General features: G+C 45.7%; 1 protein-coding gene across 1 annotated transcript in view; it reads right to left on the minus strand.

Moving 5' to 3' along the window:
* Nucleotides 1-23,651, minus strand: part of LOC128836249 (stAR-related lipid transfer protein 9-like) — a 164,268-nt gene that overhangs the window by 102,200 nt on the left and 38,417 nt on the right. Inside the window, exon 3 of the mRNA XM_054026341.1 lies at nt 20,085-20,201. Coding sequence (XP_053882316.1) covers nt 20,085-20,201 — 117 coding nt within the window. The remainder of the gene's footprint in view (nt 1-20,084; nt 20,202-23,651) is intronic.

The following is a 23,651-nucleotide window of genomic DNA, read 5'->3' on the forward strand; positions in this document are numbered from 1 at the left end:
ATCAGTCTGCTACCCTGTTCCTCTCCCCCAACTTTCCATTTATTTTGGAAGAGTCACAGTGCTTTCTCCCTGACCTGTAGGCTAACAGATGCCTAGTAAAGGGAATGGGTGCCACTTCTCCCTCTCCCACCGCTCTCATCTTCTTCAGGCTTCTCATGTTTGAAGCAGTAGCAGACTTACCTTCAGTTGGTACTGTTGGCTTCACCCTCCCCCTGCCCCTGGGTTATATTTGTAAATGAAAACTACCTGGGAAGGAAGAGGGTAGAATTCAGGAAGCTATTTTAAAGAGAAATTACTAATCAAGGCTAGTCATTATGAATAGACCTAGTCCCTATCCACTCCTCAATAGAGTGCACAGCCCCACTGTGATGTCCAGCTCATCTCCTTTCTGGAGTTTAGCTTGACTGGAAACTCAAAATATCATCACAACACAAAAAACTCAGTTTCATCACACACAACCTTCCGCAAGCGTGGCTGAACTTGGATTTTCCTCCACAACCTCTTATGCTAGCTTGCTTGCTCTCTCTGTGTAGACAGCCATTCTCACACCTCCTTTATGTCAGGGTAGACTTAATACACCACATGGGCCACAATGTGTCAGCAGAACTCCTACAGCTTTATGCAGGGTTCTACTACCTGGTAACAGGTTGGGTCAACAAAACAATCCTGCCATCCTGTTACAGGGAATGTATCATACACAGAAATCTGGGATGAGGAATCTCTTCTGGTATTTTACAGAAATGTACTCACTGTAACCTGTCTTGAATCTTATATATACTTTGTCTGGAATACAACTTTAGGTGAGGAAGCCAAATACCTACACCTCTACGCCAATATAACGCGACCCGATAGAACACGGGTTCGCATACAATGCAGTAAAGCTCTGACATGCTGCTCTGAGCAGCGTGTTAAGAGTGCCGGGCCAGGGCCGAGGGGTTGGATAAGGGGCAGAGGGTCTCGGGAGTGGTCAGGGGCTCCCCCCTTCCAGGGTCTAAGGAGGCAGGAGCTGTGGGGGGCAATTTTGGGGGCCCCACAGTCCCAGAGTGGCCCGGGGGATTAGCGGGGGGCCGGGAGCAGCCCGCTCCGCTTCCCTTGCCCCGGCCCCAGCCGTCTCGCTCGGGGGAGAGGGTTTGGGGGAAGGGATACCCCCCGCACTCACCGGTAGTGGCAGAAGCGGAGAAGCCCAGCCCCAGCCTGCTCCACTCCGCCAGCTCCCAGCCGTGGCGCTCCACTTTGCGCTACAGATGAGTGCGGGACCTTTCCCCAACCCCCCACCCCCCAGCAACACAGCTGGTGCTGTGGCTGGAGCAAGGAAAGTGGAGTGGGCTGGGGCTGCATCACTCCGCTTCCCGCCGCTGGTGAGTGCGGAGGGCGTCCTTTCACCAACCTCCCTGCACTCACCAGCGGCGGGAAGCGGAGCAGCCCGGCCCCAGCCCGCTCCACTCTGCCACCTCCCAGCCGCGGCGCTCAGCTTCCCGCCGAAGGTGAGTACGGGGGGCATCCTTTCCCCTACCTCCCCACACTCACCGGCGGCGGGAAGCGGAGCGCCACGGCTGGGAGATGGCGAAGTGGAGCAGGCTGGGGCCACATTGCTACGCTTTCCGCCACTGCCGGTGAGTGCCTGTCAGGGGACGGGGGTGTGGATAGGGGTCAGAGCAGTCAAGGGACGGGATTGGGTAGGGGGTGTGGTCCTGGGGGTGATTAGGGACAGGGGTCTCTGGAGGCGGCAGTCAGGGAACAAGGAACCGGGGGGGCCAAAGCAAGTTCGATATAACGCGGTCTCACCTATAACGTGGCGAGATTTTTTGTCTCCCGAGGACTGCGTTATATTGGGGTAGAGGTGTAATTACTTCAAGTTCTAGTCCCAGTAATGTTGTGCCTTTTAGGGAGCAGGTTTCTCCAGTTTTTCCACTGACCTATTCAGACTGTAAATTGGTCAGGCTGCAGAAGTTAGTTTCAGTAGGATTGTTCTATTATGCACCTACCTGTTATGGACAGACAAGAAGATGTAGATTTCATTAAACTGATGCCCCCCTTCTTCACCTATTTCCACCTCTCTGTGCCTTCTCCTCATCTGATTTCCTTCTTAGGTACTCTTTTTCTGCTCTGTCTCTCTCTCAGTCAGCTGAATGCTGATACTTAGACTATAAGCTTGATTGCTTGCTTGTTTGTTTGAAAAGTGTGAATTGGGCGTGCTTTGTTCCAGGTGGGCCTTGAGTGGGCCTGACTGGTATATAAGGGCAGTCAGCAGCGAACCAGCTGAGCGGCGAACAGCAGATGCTAACAGAGGGAGTTTGCCTGGGAGCTGTCCGAGAGGAGGTACACTAAGTGCTGCATTAGGGGGGCTGTGTTGGTGAGTATCTGAGTGTCTGCTGCTGGGACAGTTGGTCAGTTTGACCGTGTGCTTGATTGCTTGCTTGTTTGTTTGTTTCAAAAGTGTGAATTGGGAGTGCTTTGTTCCAGGTGGGCCTTGAGTGGGCCTGACTGGTATATAAAGGCAGTCAGCAGTGAACCAGCTGAGCGGCGAACAGCAGAGGCTAACAGAGGGAGTTCGCCTGGGGAGAGCTCACTGAAGCTTTCATCCGCAGGTTTCTCTGAGTAGTCCTGCAACAGTTGAAGAAGCTCTTAAGAGGACGGTGATATGGAAGGTGAGCGATCAGCTGTTGTAACCTGCAGAGGTTGTGCCATGTTTGTCTTTCTTCCACAGGACAGAAGCGACTTTGTCTGTACAAAGTGCAAGCTGGTCTCCATATTGGAAGAGAAGGTTCGACTCTGCGTTGCATAAGGGAAAATGAAGATTTCTTGGACAGACGTCAGGAGATGCTTCTACGGCCACAATGTTCTGAAGATTCAGAGCAGGCGCAGCAGGGACAGAAGGATTGTGAAGAGGTTTGGCAGCATGTGACCTCCAGAAGGAGAAAGAGGAGCGTCCATGCACCAGCAATGGAGATACAGGTGAGCAACCGTTTCTATGTTCTCTCAACAGGTACTAATGTAATGAGTCGGAGAGAAGGCTTTGGATTCTTCGACCATGGGGTGGTGTTCCAAGAAGGAGGAGTGCTAGGCAGAGACGGGCTCCACCTAACGAAGAGAGGGAAGAGCATCTTCACCAGCAGGCTGGCTAACCTAGGGAGGAGGGCTTTAAACTAGGTTCACCGGGGGAAGGAGACCAAAGCCCTGAGGTAAGTGGGGAAATGGGATCCTGGGAGGAAGCACAAGCAGGAGAGCGCAAGAGGGGAGGACACCTGTCTCATACTGAGAAAGAGGGACAATTGATGAGTTATCTTAAGTGCCTATACACAAATGCAAGAAGCCTGGGAAACAAGCAGGGAGAACTGGAAGTCCTGGCACAGTCAGGGAACTATGATGTGATTGGAATAACAGAGACTTGGTGGGATAACTCACATGACTGGAGTACTGTCATGGATGGATATAAACTGTCAGGAAGGACAGGCAGGGCAGAAAAGGTGGGGGAGTTGCTCTGTATGTAAGAGAAGAGTATGACTGCTCAGAGCTCCGGTATGAAACTGCAGAAAAACCTGAGAGTCTCTGGATAAAGTTGAGAAGTTTGAGCAACAAGGGTGATGTTGTGGTTGGAGTCTGCTATAGACCACCAGACCAGGGGGATGAGGTGGACGAGGCTTTCTTCTGGCAACTAGCAGAAGTTGCTAGATCGCAGGCCTTGGTTCTCATGGGAGACTTTAATCACCCTGATATCTGCTGGGAGAGCAATACAGCGGTGCACAGACAATCCAGGAAGTTTTTGGAAAGTGTAGGGGACAATTTCCTGGTGCAAGTGCTGGAGGAACCAACTAGGGACAGAGCTTTTCTTGACCTGCTGCTCACAAACAGGGAAGAATTAGTAGGGGAAGCAAAAGTGGATGGGAACCTGGGAGGCAGTGACCATGAGATGGTCAAGTTCAGGATCCTGACACAAGGAAGAAAGGAGAGCAGCAGAATACGGACCCTGGACTTCAGAAAAGCAGACTTTGACTCCCTCAGGGAACAGATGGGCAGGATCCCCTGGGAGAATAACATGAAGGGCAAAGGGGTCCAGGAGAGCTGGCTGTATTTTAAAGAATCCTTATTGCGGTTGCAGGAACAAACCATCCCGATGTGTAGAAAGAATAGTAAATATGGCAGGCGACCAGCTTGGCTAAACAGTGAAATCCTTGCTGATCTTAAACGCAAAAAAGAAGCTTACAAGAAGTGGAAGATTGGACAAATGACCAGGGAGGAGTATAAAAATATTGCTCAGGCATGCAGGAGTGAAATCAGGAAGGCCAAATCACACTTAGAGTTACAGCTAGCAGGAGATGTTAAGAGTAACAAGAAGGGTTTCTTCAGGTATGTTAGCAACAAGAAGAAAGTCAAGGAAAGTGTGGGCCCCTTCCTGAATGAGGGAGGCAACCTAATGACCGAGGATGTGGAAAAAGCTAATGTACTCAATGCTTTTTTTGCCTCTGTCTTCACAAACAAGGTCAGCTCCCAGACTACTGCACTGGGCAGCACAATATGGGGAAGAGGTGACCAGCCCTCTGTGGAGAAAGAAGTGGTTCGGGACTATTTACAAAAACTGGACATGCACAAGTCCATGGGGCCGGATGCGCTGCATCCAAGGGTGCTAAAGGAGTTGGCGGATGAGATTGCAGAGCCATTAGCCATTATTTTTGAAAACTCATGGCGATCGGGGGAGGTCCCGGATGACTGGAAAAAGGCTAATGTAGTGCCCATCTTTAAAAAAGGGAAGGAGGAGGATCCGGGGAACTACAGGCCAGTCAGCCTCACCTCAGTCCCTGGAAAAATCATGGAGCAGGTCCTCAAGGAATCAATTATGAAACACTTAGAAGAGAGGAAAGTGATCAGGAACAGTCAGCATGGATTCACCAAGGGGAAGTCGTGCCTGACTAACCTAAGTGCCTTCTATGATGAGATAACTGGCTCTGTGGATGAGGGGAAAGCAGTGGATGTGTTATTCCTTGACTTTAGCGAAGCTTTTGATACGGTCTCCCACAGTATTCTTGCCGCCAAGTTAAAGAAGTATGGGCTGGATGAATGGACTGTAAGGTGGATAGAAAGCTGGCTAGATCGTCGGGCTCAGCGGGTAGTGATCAATGGCTCCATGTCTAGTTGGCAGCCGGTTTCAAGCGGAGTGCCCCAAGGGTCGGTCCTGGGGCTGGTTTTGTTTAATATCTTTATTAATGATCTGGAGGATGGTGTGGACTGCACTCTCAGCAAGTTTGCAGATGACACTAAACTAGGAGGCGTGGTAGATACACTAGAGGGTAGGGATCAGATACAGAGGGACCTAGACAAATTAGAGGACTGGGCCAAAAAAAAAACCTGATGAGGTTCAACAAGGACAAGTGCAGAGTCCTGCACTTAGGACGGAAGAATCCCATGCACTGCTACAGACTAGGGACCAAATGGCTAAGTAGCAGTTCTGCAGAAAAGGACCTAGGGGTCACAGTGGACGAGAAGCTGGATATGAGTCAACAATGTGCTCTTGTTGCCAAGAAGGCTAACGGCATTTTGGGCTGTATAAGTAGGGGCATTGCCAGCAGATCGAGGAACGTGATCATTCCCCTTTATTCGACATTGGTGAGGCCTCATCTAGAATACTGTGTCCAGTTTTGGGCCCCACACTACAAGAAGGATGTGGAAAAATTGGAAAGAGTCCAGCGGAGGGCAACAAAAATGATTCGGGGTCTGGAGCACATGACTTATGAGGAGAGGCTGAGGGAACTGGGATTGTTTAGTCTCCAGAAGAGAAGAATGAGGGGGGGATTTGATAGCAGCCTTCAACTACCTGAAGGGGGGTTCCAAAGAGGATGGAGCTCAGCTGTTCTCAGTGGTGGCAGATGACAGACAAGGAGCAATGGTCTCAAGTTGCAGTTGGGGAGGTCCAGGTTGGATATTAGGAAACACTATTTCACTAGGAGGGTGGTGAAGCACTGGAATGCGTTACCTAGGGAGGTGGTGGAGTCTCCTTCCATGGAGGTTTTTAAGGCCCGGCTTGACAAAGCCCTGGCTGGGATGATTTAGTTGGGAATTGGTCCTGCTTTGAGCAGGGGGTTGGACTAGATGATCTCTTGAGGTCCCTTCCAACCCTGATATTCTATGATTCTATGAGGCAAGAATCATGATTTTGTTATAAGCTTTTACAGGCCCTACTACAATGTTGCCTCAACCCTCATATATTACAGCAACATAAACAACTACCACCCACACTTTTCAAAATGTGGAGGTTGATGACAAAAGCAACCCTTTCACATCTGTGGACAATATTGTAATGTACAGCTGCTAAAAAAAGTTACTAACAACATATAGCACTTATAGTGCTTCACAAGTTCAAAGTGTTCTGTAAATATTAACTAATTCATCTTCACAACACCCATGATATAAGTGTTTGTCAGTGTTTTCCAGATGAGAAACTGAGGCATAGGGAGGTAAGGTGATTTGTCTAGAACTGGAAGCAGCAGGAAAAACTCCATTATTGGCTTTTTCTTCTACGCATAATCTATGCATCTGGCTTAATCTAGGCATCCAATAATCAATAGTCAGTGCCTGTAAATACTTGTATTTGTATGCAAATACTGCAGCATTAGACCATTTTTTCTGAATATTCATATCACTGATTATGTGACAGTTTGATTCTCTGCTATTTGTTCCCCTTTTATACTCCATACCCCCATTTCTCCTTTTTATACTTCATATTTTGAAATGTATGCATTTTATTTATATTTGTATGCAAACTTACATGTGATTGTTTCCTCCTTTAATAGCTTCATAAACTAATTGTTTGCAACTAATGTTTTTCCATTTGTATTTCTTCCTCCTTTCATAACCCCTAAACACTGTCACCCTGATACTAAATTACAAAAGGCTTTTTTTGGCCTTAATGAAATCTTCTCTGAATTTCAAGATTATTTATTAAAATTCCCAATTAAATTTTCTGGAGAGGGAAGACAGCTTGATATAGCCAGAAGATTGACCGTATTCCTCTAAAATCCAACCCATTTAAATGACTATTGAAAGCAGCAGCTGTGTTGTTGGCAGAGGAGACATAAGAGAACTAAAATGCTCATGGTGGTGATTTCCCTCCCTCCAGTGCAATTCATTACATACTGATCCAATTATTCCACAAAAAGCCTTTTTCTTAAATCATGGTCTCCTTTTCACTTCTGTTTGTTTCCCTCCAACCAAAACTATGCCAAGGATAGAATGCTCACTGCTTTGCAAATATTTCATGAGAAAATGCCATTTACACCCACAGTCTGCTCTTTCCTCTCTCCCCCTCTCCACTCCCCAAAACAGAAGGATTTGAAAGCTCTTGATTTCTGATACAATTTGTTGTTTTAAAAGCACAAATCAGAGAGGAGATGCATTTTAACCTTAAGATTTTACAAGAACTACAAAGGTGCATTTCACACAATGAAGGGATGGAGGAAAAAACTCGTAACTTATTTAGAAGTGAAAAATTTCTCAATGAGAGTTCCATATAAACATGAGTGTGGTGTCATGAAAAAAACTGAATAGTGACCTATTATTAAGGATAGAAAATAATATTAAACAAATCAATGTGTTTTCCAGATATTGTTTGTAACTTTCTACATTCTTTCAATATGCAAGTTATATCTAAACTGTATCAGTGTAAAATTATCAATGAAGGCCTTGTACATGGCTTCAAATAGGATGGTTTGTGAGGCAAACAGCATCTCTTCTGTTCAGGCTTCAATTATGCGTTGGAGGGAAGGGGGCAGAATTATCTTCCCTCCTGCCCCCACCACTTGCTTAGCTGGAATTAGGACACAAAACCAAGCTGTGCTTTTTGGGCATGTGAAGTTTTGGTCAAAACTAGCACAATCATTTTAAAACAGAATGGGGAGCGTAAAAATCTCAGAAACTAACTTTCACAAATGTTCGTATGATTTCTTTGTTTTCATATATAATCTGTGTTGAGTCACTATGTGCCTGTCTTCAGTAATGGCCATTTCTGTCCTTAGGGTGCAAAATAAAACAAATCCTCAATGGACAATTTAAAAACAAAAACATCAATAATGTACTCCATTAGATAGGTGGTTGTGTGTCACAGGGTGCTTTTCTGCCCCCCTCCCCCCCCGCCAACTTAAAAAGGACAGATAGTATAAACTGCCAAATTAGTGTCACATTAAAAATTAAACATGGCTTCCTTCGCTCTTTTAACTGTAGTGTTTTCATTATTGTCTTAACACAAGTCAAGTCACTACTGGGTGTTTCATGTGTATATTTTTATGAGTTGAAAGACAATTATTAGAAACCAAAACATGAGGCAACATTTTCTAACAGTAAATTTTACTAATGACAGCTAGTTAACAGGATTCTAGCAGAGCTGCTTTACAAGTGTAGGACTATATTTTGGCACATGCTGTTTAGGGATGCCCACCAGTAGTTGCAAGTGCACAGGGGGGAAGCTAGTCTTCCAAATTCTGGCTCCCTCAAACCCAAAAAGAGACGACACCTCAAACACTCCTGTACAGCTGCAACTGAGAGAGCAGGGGCTACCAATCAAATGACAAATGACACATTTGTTAGTATATGTCACATGAGGACAAAGAACCCTGTGCAGAAGCTCACAGATATTCTAGCTCCTAGCAGGAATAATCTTGTTTCAGTTACCCTCCATACAGATTATAGCTGCACATTAGCACAGGTTTTGTAGTGTAGTAGTACACAGGTTTGGGGAGCGGTTAATTCACAATAACAAGAATATGGCCTATAATTAAGGCTGCGTGTCGGTCACAGAAGTCATGGATTCCGTGACTTGCCGTGACCTCTGCAGCAGCCGGTGCTGGCTGCCCCCAGCTCCCACCAGCATATCCCTACAGCTCCAAGGTGGAGGGGCCAGGGGGCTCTGCACGCCACCCCCACAGCTCCCATTGGCTGCGGTTCCCAGCCACTGGGAGCTACGGAGCCAGCGCTTGCGGTGGGAGCAGCGTGTAGAGCCCCCTTGCCCCTCCCACCCCCCCAGGAGCTGCAGGGACATGCTGGTCGAAGCCAGGTAGGGAACCTGCCAGCCCCAGCAACAGCAGGGGTCCACGCCCTCCTCCCCACCCCAGCATGAACAGGGGACCCAGGCTGCATGCCACCGCCCACACCCCTCCAACCCCACCAGTTCCAGCAGGGATCCTGGGCTGCATGCTGTAGCCTGCCTCCCCCACAGCACCCATGAGGGAGGGCAGGAGGAGTGTGGGGTGTGGTGGGGGCTCAGGGCAGGGAGTTGGAGTGTGGGGTGCAGGAGGGGAGTGGGGTACAGCAGGGGGTTGGGCTGCAGGAGGGGTGCAGGGTACAGCAGGGGGTTGGGCTGCAGGAGGGGCTCAGGAGGCGGGCTCCGGCCCGACACGCACTGGGGGCAGGGCAGGCCGCCTGTCTGCCTGTCCCCGCACCGCTCCGGGAAGTGGCTGGAACCTAGGGGAGGAGGGGCACAGGGGTCTGTGTGTTGCTGTTGCTTCAGGCACCACCCCCAGCAGCTCCCATTGGCCGGGAACAGGGAACTGCGGCCAATGGGAGCTGCTGGGGGCGCTGCCTGAAGCAAGAGCAACACACAGAGCCCTGTGCCCCCTCTTCCCCACGTTCCGGCCGCTTCCCGGAGCAGGAGGGGGCAGGGCAGGCAGGGAGCCTGCCCTTCCCCCAGTGCGTGTCAGGCTGGAGCCACTCTAGGTAAACGCTGGGAGGGGGCTGCAGAAAACAACCCCGCGGGCCGCATGCGGCCCCTGGGCCGTGTGTTTGAGACCCCTGATCTAGAGCTTCCCAATTCCCAGGAATATCTAAGAGAAACTGCTTCTTATCCCCTTGCACGTCTACAACATGTCTTTAGTATAATCCTGTTGTTTCTTTAAACCGAAAAAAATGTCCTGGGATATGATCAAGCTGGATGTCACTTTCTGCAGTCTGTGCATAAATAGGCATTTACAGAAGTTACCCAACTGTTAAGTGTTTTTCCCTGCCCTCACTGAGCTTTGATGCATTTGAGGAAACATTCATTAATCCTCATTGCTAGAGCTTTAAATCAAAGCCATGAGACTTAAGCACCGTTCTCTCTACTAGCATAGACATCCATTACAATTTAAATACCACAGTTAAAAAGATGTCTTGTAAACAAATATTTAAAATTTAGGTCTGGAAGTACCGATTGCTAAACAATACAAATTAAGCAGCAAGCCTGAACTTGCTTGTGTAAAGTACACCTCTACCCCGATATAACACTGTCCTCAGAAGCCAAAAAATCTTACCGCATTATAGGTGAAACCGCGTTATATTGAACTTGCTTTGATCCACCGGAGTGCACAGCCCCCCCCCCCCCCCCCCCCCCTCGGAGCACTGCTTTACCGCGTTATATCCGGTCGCATTATATCGGGGTAGAGGTGTATTGGACAATGAGGCAATACCAGCATTTGTCCATAATACTTGTCAGACTCCTTTACAAAGACATCAGAAAGTAAACAGTAAGTTATTGGTACATAGGGCTGCATATGTTTTCATTAGAAAATGGAAGGTACAGTACATCATTTGTTCCAATTAAGTGACAACCCTAATCATTACACAGTGACCAATGATGGCTGAATTTTTGGTGTTATCCACCACAAAAGAGCCTAAAAACCTCACCCCCTCCTTGTTCTTCCTTGTTTGGAACGGGGTGCAAGGATGAGAGTTTTCTGAGAACACCTTTTACCTCTTTCTAAAGAGTTCTCTATCAGTTAGCTTATTTCCTCTCTCACTCCAATAGTCAAAACCTGAATGCAAGGCACAACCTGTTTATTCAAGTTGCAAGCTTGGGAGGTTCACAGAGGTTGACAAAGAATGGGCAGTAGCTGCTCCAGCTGTTACTTCCCCCTAGGCTGGAAGGGGCTTTGGCTGTTGGATCCACATAGTCATGGATCACCATCCTTGGACTATCCCCAAAGAACTCCTTCACATGGGAATGCAGGGAGACCTTGTGGAACTATGCTTCTCTACCCAGGGGTGCCGATCCTCTGTGTAGGCTCCTCCCACGTGCAATCACACTAGTTCTGCAGCTATCAAGGCTTACTGAGCCCACAGAGAAGAGAGAACATGGTTTGCCCCAGGTGAGCAATATCAGAATAGGCATAGAAGGTGAAGGAATGTGGTACAGTGGTTAGAAAGGGGGTTCTCAAACTTTTTCCACAGTATAACCACATCTCAAAAGACACCTCCCACTTACAACTGCACAATTTCCCTGTGGCAGCTACAGCAATTGTTTATATGGCCATGTAAGATGAGGAAAGTATGCATGTATTTTAGCTGTTTTTATTACATTTTTTGAAAAAGAAAAATGGGTTTCCCTTTATTCTTCATTTCACTTAATTTCTGGTCCTCCTCTCCCCCTGTACATGCTTCCCTGACCTTTAGAGTACGTCTACACTAAATCTGGGAGCAAGCTACTGAGCGCAGCCCCTGGATTTAAGAGCCTGACCGCCAACCTTAGTTGCAACATCAAAGCAGTATCTACACAGCTATTTTTAGCATACCAGGGCAAGCCCCACTGAGTCTGTGGCCCTGGGTGGGGAGGGTTACTCCCAGATACACTATTGACAGACTCTTCCCTGGACATGCTGCCCAGACACCTGGTCCTTTTCTCCAGATACCCCCCAGCATAATGGGCATAGGGATGTCTCCTTTCCTGCTCCCCACTGATAGCTCATCTCAGAGAATAGTTCTTGGATTTTCTCCTCCTCTTACACAGGAACAGTCCCTAGAAGTAGTAGTCACCGTAGGTCCTGCTTTTCCGGGCATTCTGACTCTTCTTTGCAATGTCTAAGGCAGCAACAAGGATTGAACCTGTGCCTTAACCACCTGTAAAAGCAGCTGGAAACCTTCAACTCAATCCGAAGTCAATGGTGGCTGCAGGCACTCAGTACCTCTGAAAAATCAGGCCTCAAATTGGCCACCCAAAAACTGAAGCAACCAAAATTGGAGACTTTTGATTGTTAAACCATCTGTAAAGGGAACACAATATTGATATACCTCAAAGGACTTTTGTGAAGCTTATTTTTTGTAAAGCACTTTGATATCCTCCTAAAGGAGGAGCGAGCTACAGAGTTCAAAATATTACTATCAAATCCACAAGTGATGCCCAATCACTGAAGAAATTATAGTTTAGTCTTTCCCCATTGTGACGGGTTCAGTCACAGAGACCCCCTTAGGACTATTACCTGATGTGCTGAAACTACCACTGAGCTTGTTTTCCCTGTCAGCTTGGGACTCCAGAACCCTGCCTTGTTGAGCCAGACACGCTAGTCTGCTGCAACACAGACCCAGGTCTGGTCCACGCCCCCAAAGCTGCATACTTTAACCAAAAACTGCTCAGCAAGTCACCTATCTCCAGCACCCAGACACCCAGTTCCCAATGGGATCCAAACCCCAAATAAATCTGTTTTACTCTGTATAAAGCTTATATGGGGTAAACTCATAAATTGTCCACCCTCTATAACACTGATAGAGAGATACGCACAGCCATTTGCTCCCCCAGGTATTAATCACTTACTCTGGGTTAATTAATAAACAAAAGTGATTTTATTAAGTATAAAAAATAGGATTTAAGTAGCTTCAAGTAATAACAGACAGAACAAAGTAAGTTACCAAGCAAAATAAAATAAAAGATGCAAGTCTAAGCCTAATACATTTAAGAAACTGAATACAGGTAAATCTCACCCTCAGAGATGTTCCAATAAGCTTCTTTCACAGACTAGACTCCTTCTTTGTCTGGGCCCAATCCTTTCCCTTGGTACAATCCTTTAGTTCCAGGTCAGGTGGTAATTAGGGGATTTCTCATGACTGGCAGCCCCCTTGTTCTGCTCCACCCCCTTTTATAGCTTTGGCCCAAGGTGGGAATCCTTTGTCTCTCTGGGTTCATAGGCATCAACTTTCCCTGGCGCTGGTGGGTGCTTGTGCCCCCACATCCCGGCCCTGCCCTGACTCCACCCTTTCCCTACTCCTGCCCCGCCCCCATTCCAACCCCTTCCCCAAAGTCCCCGCCCCAACTCCACCCCTTCCCTGCTCCTATTGGACCCCTTCCCCAAATCCCCGCCCCAGCCACGCCTCTTCCCACGGTCCCCCTCCTCCCTCCTCCCTCCCAGTGCTTGCCGCGCTAAACAGCTGTTTCGTGGTGCAAGAGCTGGGAGCTAGGGGGAAAAAGCAGGCACGCAGCACGCTCAGGGGAGGGGGAGGAGGAGGAGGCGGAGGCAAGGTGGGGCGGGGAGCTGCCACTGGGACAATGATGAGCAACCTCGCCATCTTTCAGAAAGGTAAGATAGTTTATAGTCAGAGCACAAGAGTGCAACTCAGGAAAACTGAGATCTAGTCTCAGCTCAGAAGAATAATTACTATTTGAACAGCACCTTGAAAAATAAAAATACAGAGCACTATATTAAAAATAAAATTACATTTAAGAACCACACATTTTATGTTTTTAAAAGGCATAAGCACTTGCAGATGTGGTGTCATTTTTCTTTTTGTTAAATGAGTGCATAAAGTATGTTATGTGGATATTGAGTGTTTTCTCCCTTGTGTCGTTTAACTTCTCTTCAGGTTTATGTATCACGTTACAAACAGTATAAGCTATTCACCCCTCAACCAAGGGAGAAAAAACAAAACATATCATACTTTTCCCCATCTCTTAAATTAAAAAAAGATGAAGGGAACATTAACACAAACATATTAAGAGTAATAAATATTGTGGTTTAGATTCTACTGTGGTGGCAACTGTTCACAGTTTAACAAATGCAAGTCAGGAAAGGAACACAACTGAGAGTGTTTTTCAAATAACAAGTTTACACTTCCTAGTAACTGTCATCCAAGGTTTTTACAGCACTTTACATAAGCATTATCTAATTAAGGGTATGTCTACACTTGGAGCTTGGGGGAGGCGATTCCTAGCTTGAGGAGACACCGGAGATAGCTTTCATCGAGCTAGCACAGGGGTGGGAAAACTTTTTGGCCTGAGGGTCACATCAGGATATGGAAATTGTATGGCGGGCCATGAATGTTCATGAAATTGGGGGTGGGGTGCAGGAGGGGGTGAGGGCTCCGGCTGGGGGTGCGGGCTCTGGGGTGGAGCCAGAAATGAGGAGTTTAGAGTGAGGGAGGGGGCTCCAGGCTAGGACAGGGGGTTGGGGCGTGGGGGAGGGCTCTGGCTGAGGGTGCGGGCTCTGGGATGGGGATGGGGCAGGGCTGGCTCTAGGCACCAGTGTTCCAAGCATGTGCTTGGGGCAGCCCTTTTCAAGGGGCGGCACTCACTCCGGCTTTTTTTTTTTGCTTTGGCGGCAGCACTCCTGCCCCCCCCCCTTTTCTTTTTTTTTTTGCTTGTGGCGGCAAAAAACCTGGAGCCGGCCCTGGGCTGAGGATGAGGGGTTTGGGGTGCAGGAGAATATTCCAGGCTGGGACCGAGGGGTTCGGAGGATGGGAGGGGGATCAGGGCTGGGGCAGGGAGTTGAGGTGCAGGGGAGTGTGTGTGTGTGAGGGTTCCAGCTGGGGGTGCAGGCTCTGGGATGGGGCTGGAGATGAGGGGTTTGGGGTGCAGGAGGGTGCTCCGGGCCAGCACCGAGGGGCTCAGAGGGCAGGAGGGGGATTGGGATGGGTCAGGGTGTTGGGGCATGGGGGGAGGGGTGAGGGCTTTGCCTGGGGGTGCAGGCTTTGGGTGGGGCCGGGGTACAAGAGGGGGCTCTGGGCTGGGATTGAGGGGTTCAGAGAGCTGGGGGGGGGAAAATCAGGGCTGGGGACTGGGTCGCAGTGGGGCAGGCTCTGGGCAGCGCATACCTCAAGCACCTCCTGGAACCATGTTCCAACTCTGGCTCCTACACAAAGGCACGGCCAGGTGGCTCTGTGCACGCTGCCCTGTCCACAGGTGCTGCCCCCATAGCTCCCATTGGCCTGGAGCCGCGGGGGCGGCACCTGTGGACAGGGCAGTGCACAGAGCCGCCTGGCCACACCTCTGCGTATTACGTAGGAACCGGAGGGGGGTCATGCCGGCTGCTTCCTGGGAGCCGCGCAGAGCAGGGCAAGCCCCTGACTCCACTCCTTGGTGTGAGCTGAGGGCCGGATTGAAAGGTCTGACGAGCTGGATGTTTGACCAACCCTGTGCTAGCATGCTAGAAATAATAAGCAAGTTATTCACACCTTCTTGTCAACTGTTTGAAATGGGCCACTCTCATTCCCACTACAAAAGTGATTTTTCCTCCCTTGGTATTCTGCTGTTAATTGAATTGTCTCGTTAGACTGACCTCCCACTTGGTAAGGCAACTCCCATCTTTTCATGTGCTGTGTATTTATACCTGCTACTGTATTTTCCACTCCGTGCATCTGATGAAGTGGGTTCTAGCCCACGAAAGCTTATGCCCAAATAAATTTGTTAGTCTCTAAGCTGCCACAAGGACTCTTTGTTGTTTTTGCTGATACAGACTAACATGGCTACCACTCTGACACCTTAAAATAGAATGTGGCTGTGGCAGAACAAGCAGCAGAAGGGGCTAGTCACCTTAAATTCATACCTAGCATCTCTGATGGGAATGCACTTGGGGCAGCTACCCCTCCTACAGCTCATGCTACTGCAGCTGCATTCTATTTTTAGCACGCTAGCTCCATGAAAGCTAGCATGAGTACGTCTCCTCACGCTAGGAATCACACACCCTAGATGGAAGTGTAGACACACCTTAAGTCTCACTTACTTCACAGGTGGTTTTGAAAGGGATACAGGAATATATAATAATATTATGAAGTGTAGCCATCTCTGGAGCACAACACAGCAACTGTTTAATACTACAGAACCTGAAATGAATACCACATACAAGGGTAACTGCAGGAGAAGTTTACAGAGGCAGATTATAAATTGAAAGAGTTGGAATTTGGCCTAGATAAAGGGATGTATACCCCTACTCTTATCATTGCCACTGGATCTCTATAATGACTAGAAGCTGTTAGGAACTTGTTTTGACATCTCATCCGGAAGACAAGAAGGGACACAGCTTTTTTAGAGACAGTATTCTCAAGAAAGATGCCTGAAGGTAGAGTATTTTCATCATTCAGCTAATAAACCAAGCCCCTGCGATAACAGTTGGCACAACAAGACTTCACTGTAAGGAAATACAGTGATTGCAGGCAAACTTATAAAAGAAAGCTTTACTGTATGGCAGTGTTATTTAATTCCTTTAGTCGCTGATAATATCACTAAAATAAGGAAGCTGCTAGGAAACTGAATCTGTATGTACTCAGTGATAGAGTATTGATTTAAAACATGGAATTAAACACAAAGAACTTCATTCAAACAATATTAGGGGTCTGAAACTCACAAAAGCAAGCACATTTCTCCAGCATCCGCTTATGAACTACATATTACATCTGCTATAAAAATCCTAAAACCATTGGGGAAATTAGTGACAGAAATTCACTCACTGTCCCAAGTCCCTCAGAGCACCAACCCATCTTTAAACCTGTTCATTTTACATTTCCTTGCTGCTGAATACAATGTTGTTCTTTTAAAAGCCAGACATTCCACTGGCTTGCAAGTAACACTAACAGGTACATGGCGCAGCACCCAATATCCAAGGCCGTCTTTAGGCATATGCAGCATATGTGGCAGCATCAGCTCCGGCGACCCGTCCTATGCCTCGGCCTGCTGGGTGGGGGGGGTGGGGAGGAGAAGGAAGTGTACCAGGTACATTCAGTGACTACACAAGGCCACTTTATGGTACATTTTAAACTCTCCTTTATTTGTAATATTGTTTTAGAAGTATGAAGAGTACTTCATTGCCCTAGCCAATGCTGAATTCATGTGGCAAACTTTCATCAGTGGAGATAAAGAGGACATAGTGGGTTGTATTTATCAATGCTTATGCAAAAGCATCCTAGCTGTAAAGCCAACTACATTGATAACAGCTCTACGCAAGAAAATGTTTCTTATTGTATTGTTATAAAGATGAGAGGAAACAGAAGTCAGTGTTCACAGCAAGGCACACAGAAAAGAAGCTCCTTCCCGCCCAATTTAATTGTTGGAGAGGTCACTTTTAAGGGGGGAAAACAACACTGACAAATGAGACATATCTCATCAAATTTTAACTTTTAAAGTAGAAGCAAAGGTCACTTAAAACCCATTTTAGAGAAAAGGGCAGATGTAGAAGACCTTTTGCTTTTACTGTCTTCACAGTTCCTCAGCTGCCAAAATGCCCTACTTTGATTACAGATCTTCAGTAGAAACCTTTGACTGGGCTTTCTCCTCTTTAGGAGCAGAATGGTAGCTGCCTTCAACACCCAGCCACTCAGGAGAAAGAGTAAGTGGACTCTTAATGGCTTAATTTCCCTATCTGTGGGAAGGCATGTTGGACTGACTCCATCTCCCATTCCATTTGCAAGTAAGGGCAAAGTTTCTTTGCTCAGTGAGCCCACAGATAGACTCCCAACCCCAATTATATTAGGAACTAATATGAGAATATATTAAGAGTACTACATTAAAGCAGCTCTGCCAAGGGTCAGATCTAGGGACTATAACCCAGACAACACTCTATCAGTTCTAAATTCCTTCATATTTAAATCTTTCCCTTAACAATAATTAAAGTGCGGCTCTATTCTGAAGAGGGACCTTGTAAAAAGGCATCCTGGATTCTTTGTTTACCATCTATCTATATCAAGTGTTCAATTCAAACATAAAAAGATTAAGAGTCAGATTCTCTGGTGCATTCCTGCCCATCAACAATGCTCTGATAGTGCAAACACCCTGGAAAGTAGTGGCATGTGGCCAGCTGACCCAGCTCTTGCTCCACCTCACCACTTACCCCCATTGATTTAGGTAAGTACAGTACACTTATAAAGTTTACGGACGATACCAGGAGGGATTGCAGGTGCTTTGGAAGATAGGATTAATATTAAAAATTATCTAGACAAACTGGAGAAATGTTCTGAAGTAAACAGGATGAAATTCAATAAGGGCAAATGCAAAGTATTCCACTTAGGAAGGAACCTCCAGTTGCACACATACAAAATGGGAAATGACTGTCTAGGAAGGAGTACTGCAGAAAGGGATCTGGGGGTCATATTGAATCACAAGCTAAATATGAGTCAAGAGTATAACACTGGCAAAAAAAGCAAACATCATTCTGGGATGTATTAACAGGAGTGTTGTAAGCAAGACACAAGAAGTAATTCTTCCGCTTTACTCAGGCCTCACCTGGAATAGTGTGTCCAGTTCTGGGTGCCACATTTCAGGAAAGATGTGGACAAATTGGAGAAAGTCCAGAGAAGAGCAACAAAAATTATTAAAGGCCTAGAAAACATGACCTATGAGGGAATATTGAAAAAATTGGGTTTGTTTAGTCTGGAGAACAGAAAACTAAGAGGGGACATAACAGTTTTCAAGCACATAAAAGGTTGTTACAAGGAGGAGGGAGATAAATTGTTCTCCTTAACTTCTGAGGACAAGAAACAATGGGCTTAAATTGCAGCAAGGACAGTTTGGGTTGGACATTACGAAAAACTTCCTAGCTGTCAGGGTGGTTAACTACTGGAATAAATTGCCTAAGGAGGTTGTGCAATCTCTGTCATTGTCTAACCTGCTCTTAAAAATTTCCAAACACATGTCAGGAATGGTCTAGATCAGGGGTTACATTTCAGGGCTGGGGGGGAAACCTTAGGACTCATGGCTTCAGCCAAAGGGGGAGGGAGGCCTCAGAGTTCTGGACTTCAGCCACTGAGTGGGAGGTGACAGGGCTGTGGGGAGGAGCTGAGAGCTTCAGTCCCACGGGGTGCTGGGGGCAGAGGGGAGCTCAGGGCTCCAGCCTCAAAGGGTGCCAGGGCTGGGGGGAGCTAAGGCTTCTGCCCTGCAGGGTGCTGGGACTCTGGGCTTTAGACTCACAAGAGCACCAGGGCTCTGGGTTTCAGCCCTATGGTATGCTCCCAGCTTCAGCCCCTCTGAGATGCCAGGGCTCAGGGCTTCAGCCCTGCATTTCTCGCTTCAGCCCCATGGGGGGTGCCGGGCTCAGAACTTTAGCCCCAGCATAGACTCAGAATAAAGCTAGGTACTGTGCACATCATCACCAATAGAACAGGTTCTGCAGGGCGAATTTGGTCCTCAGTGATACCTGTGTGACTCCATTGTCTGCAACAGGCCTGCACAGGTATAATGATTGGAATTTAGTAAACAATTCTACTGATGGACAAGATCAAATAGATACAGCAACCTGTTAGATGTGTTGGCTCTTCAAGTCTATCAGTAGCAAAGAGCAGTAAAAACATGTTTTAATCACTACTGTCAGCAGATAGCACTGAATGCACACAGATAGGATATGTCTGGAGAAAGTAGGGGCTGTTTTCCCATAATTACTTGTCATTTTACAAGAACCTCTGGGTTACTGAAAAAAAGAAAGTGAACCTTATCATTTTTGGGTTTTTTGAATACACATATCCCTATGACCTTTGTATTTAACCAAACAAATCTTGGACTATCAAACTAGGAAGAGTGCTGGTTGGTATGAGAGATTTCTGATTCTCTAATTAAATGCTCAGAGTTAATCTGGTATTGTTCAGAACAATGTGGTGTTAACATTGAAGTTTAATGCTGCCGTTTAAAATGTCACTTCATTGCTGATAATTTCAGTAGAAACATCGAGCTACTCTGATTCTGTGGACTAAGTTTGGGATTGTGGTCAGCACTTATATAAAGTACCATATTTTTTTCCCTCTAGAATCTGACCCCCAATTATTTTTCATTGCTTTAACTGGAGTCCCTCAGGCTTCTTGTCTTTTCAGATCATGAGCGCTTATCAGAAAGCTGATGACACAGTCAAAGTGATGTCTATCAACTAGTACAAAGAGTACTCCAGTACTTTTATTTTAAATTAAGGACTGTGATGTTACCACAGTGGGGATACAGTACTGATATATCATCAACAGGATAAGAAAAAGATGGTCCTAGGAAAAATAAATCAAATACTAGACTCTCAAACTTGGTTACTGAGGGTTTATATCCTCCCCACCTTCTCACCAAACACAATAATAAAGGACAAAACAGGACACACACGGAGAATTGAAACATTACTCACCACTTCCTGAGATGCACATTTAGGATCTTCAGGATCAACTGACCAATAGCAGAAATCAAAGCCAAAAGCCACAATCTTCTCTCTTGTGTCCCATGGGCCCTCAAGCCTATTGTCTACCTGAATAGTGGGGGAAGATAGAAAGAGCACTTGAATTTGAGGATTACCAAAGAGCATCATTTTAAATGTTTGTCCGGGATATACTTTTCCCCTTCTCACAACACAAATATTCATGGCTCCAAGTTCATACTGTTTTAATTTTTTGCACAAAAGTCAAAGAAAAAATATGGATGGATCCATCACAAAGCTGCTAAGGTAAAACTTTCACTGAGCAGTTCGTTCACCACTTCTCTCCTACTTAAAAAAAAGTACAATGCACTTAAGAGTTTTCCATCCAACGATCTCCAAGCATTTTACAAGCATTACTGAGTTAATCCTCAACATCCATTTTAGGTGGGAAAGCATTATCCCCATTTTACAGATGGAGAAACTGAATCTCAGAGGTTAAATGACTATGTTTATAGTAGAGCCAGAAATACGAACCACACCTCGCAACTCCTAGTATTACGCTTTAACCACAAGTCTATCTACTCTCCTTCTGTACCTTGTTGTATTAACAGTTTATCAGTTCTCCTCCCTCAGTGTGTTATGGATTACAAAGTGCCCATAGCAAATCCTGAGTTTTGATTAACCAGTAATCATGACCAAACTCTCCAGACATAGCATAGGTTGGAGCTACTTCTTTTCGTTACTCAAGTATTTCACTTAGGATATATGTCTTCACTAAAAATGTAGCTTGGGTGACTGGCATTCAGGTCTGAGCACCTAAGTTAGCCTAGCCCACGTGTGAGTAGCCACACTGCAAAGCCATACCTGAATTACTACAACCTCACTAGTGCTACACTCATCTGTATGTGTCATTAGGATTTGTAGGGGCATATCCCATGGCTCTTTTGGGCTGCAGTAAGCTGAGCTTCTCTACAATTCTTTCATATTAAGTTGTAGAAGAACCTGTCTGTCCCTTCTAGGCACACATGGGGAATTTTGGGAAGGCAGTGGAGAACTATCAACTCCCGAGTGGTTTAGCTTAGAGTCCTCACTATAAAGTTTTAATCCATACCCACAGACATGCCAATTAATCCAGGTTGAAAGCACCACTAAATACAGGTGAGAAGTTTGTGTGTAGACAGGAAGGGAGTTGGGGAAGGCTAACTCTGCAGTGAAGACATACCCAATATTGGTCTATACAGCTCTAGTTTAAACAGCCATCAAGTAATCAGAACAAAAATTTCCCAGTGCTACTGTAGAATGTACATAATTTCTAAAAATATATACATACATATTTTAACTTTGTTCATGGTTTCAGCTTTCATCACTGATTCTAAATCTGATGCCATACATTAAATTAATCTGTGCAAAGAATGGGATAACACCCTACTGGAATTTTTTAATCTGTTTTTAAATACACTTCCCTCCCCCCGGGGAGAGTTTGGAGGCGGGATCAGTCTCTTGATATTAAAAAAAGCTGTTTAAAGGATTTAGTAAAGTTTCATTAAAGAGTCAATGACACTACTCCTGTGAATAAGGACTGCAGAATCAGGTCTAATATTTATGACTGTAAATGTTTAAGGGCAAGAGCTTGTATTTTTATTTGAGCTGCGAAGTGCCATGTATGCCTATGGCTTTGTAAAAATAATCATTTTCATAAAAGGTGACTCAAGAAGTTAAGGAAATCAAACAGATCTTGCTACACAAGTCGTCATTTGATTCCAAACAAGATGCTGTATCTGTTTGCACCCAGCAAGTGGGCAAGGCACTTTCCAAAAACCCAAACAACACTTCCTCTTCCCAAATCAAAGGAGAAAACCTTGAGTCACACATGAGCCAGAAATAGCTGGATCCATATGTAACACTGACATTAGCAGCAACAGAATTAGCAATCTTGACATCTGGCAACAACATAAGTAGAAAAGAAAATAGTTAAATTCACTATTAATTAGAACACTAAATATCACATTAACAAACCACTTAGCCACTATTGCTGAAAAATGGTGATGATAACACTTAGCTACCTTTAAGATCTATGAATGAAAAGCACTGTAAATGCTAAGTATTATCATAATTTATGGAGATTACTGGGGAAATTGTTAAACAAGCCATCTAAAAGAGCCTCTTTGCTAACAGCAGTTTTGCTGCTCTGAGTGGGGGGACGGACCTGTACATTTGTCCTTAAACGAAAAAGGACCTCATGTATGGAGAAACTCACATGATTTTAAATTAGTCATGTTGAATTAACTCCAACTGATGTTTCCTTTGGCTAGTGTTAAAATGTAAGCTAGTCTATTGATCAGTTAATTCAAAAGGATTCTTCAATAAATGAGGTTTATTCAGAAGCCTTATAAGTGATGTAACCCAAAAGAGAACTCTCCATTGTTTTCTGCAGTAGCTGATTGTGGCTAACTAGGAGCCCTGACTGCCTATTGCAACAAGATAAAATGAATACGGTACTTTATCTCTGCGAATTCAATTTTATAATCAAAGTGACAGGCTACAAAAGAAATCTCTATTAATGTAAAGGTTTCAGCTACACAGTTTGTGCACTGATATAACTATTTTCATTAGGGGTACATTGGTTTGTTTGTTTTTTTTCAAAACTAAATTATTATACTGGTACAACCCTAGTGTGGAAATGGTTATGCTGCTGTATATGTCTTATATACCTATAGCTTATTCTCTTCCTGTACAGGAATAGCTTGCTGGCATAAAGCACTCTTATACTGATAACTGTTTCCATATTGGGGGTTGTACCACTTTAACATACTGGTATATTTACAAGCAGTGAAACTTTGGTATGTAGACAAGGCAACGCCTCTCCCTTCATAAAACTTAACAGTCTTGAAATACCAAACAAAATATAAACAGGTCAGCTCTTATGACTCCAGAACTCCCTACCAGACTTCTGCTAAGAAAGACCCTCTATCCCTCTGTTCCTAAGCAAAGTACTTATTTCATGGCTCTCTCTCAAAAGGTCAGTCTAACTAGGTTCAGTTGCACATCAGAAGCCTACAGATGGCTTCTTCCTAGTTACTATCATTTCAGAGAGGGACTCCCAGATGGGCCTGATAAATCCAAGCAGTGAATCTAGACTAGATTAATCCCCACAACACTATCCTGATGTCAGAGACTCCCCCAAGAAGGCAAAAGACATGATGGCTGGGGAGAAAAGGGACCATCGAAACAACCCACCACACAAGTGAGGCACGTGGTGAGGAAACTCCGATTTTTCTTGCATGCTTGAGAAAGGGCTGAGCACCTGCATGCTGCACATCTGTCCTCTTTCGGTTGTTTCAAATTGGGCACACAAACTCTCTAGTCACTTCTAGAAATCCTGGCCTAGTAGCTTAATCTGACTGCTGTGATATTTACTGTCTGATCTGTAGCATATTTTCTGCCTTCAAAATATATTCTTCTCATATCACCAGATAATTCTGTACCAGAGAAGTTGTTTACATGGATTACTATGAGTGCACATGTTAAGCTTTAAGGCCATTTCTGCCTTTTCTCTGACAC

The sequence above is a fragment of the Malaclemys terrapin genome, chromosome 4, assembly GCF_027887155.1.
Source record: "Malaclemys terrapin pileata isolate rMalTer1 chromosome 4, rMalTer1.hap1, whole genome shotgun sequence".
Classification (NCBI taxonomy): Eukaryota; Metazoa; Chordata; order Testudines; family Emydidae; genus Malaclemys; species Malaclemys terrapin.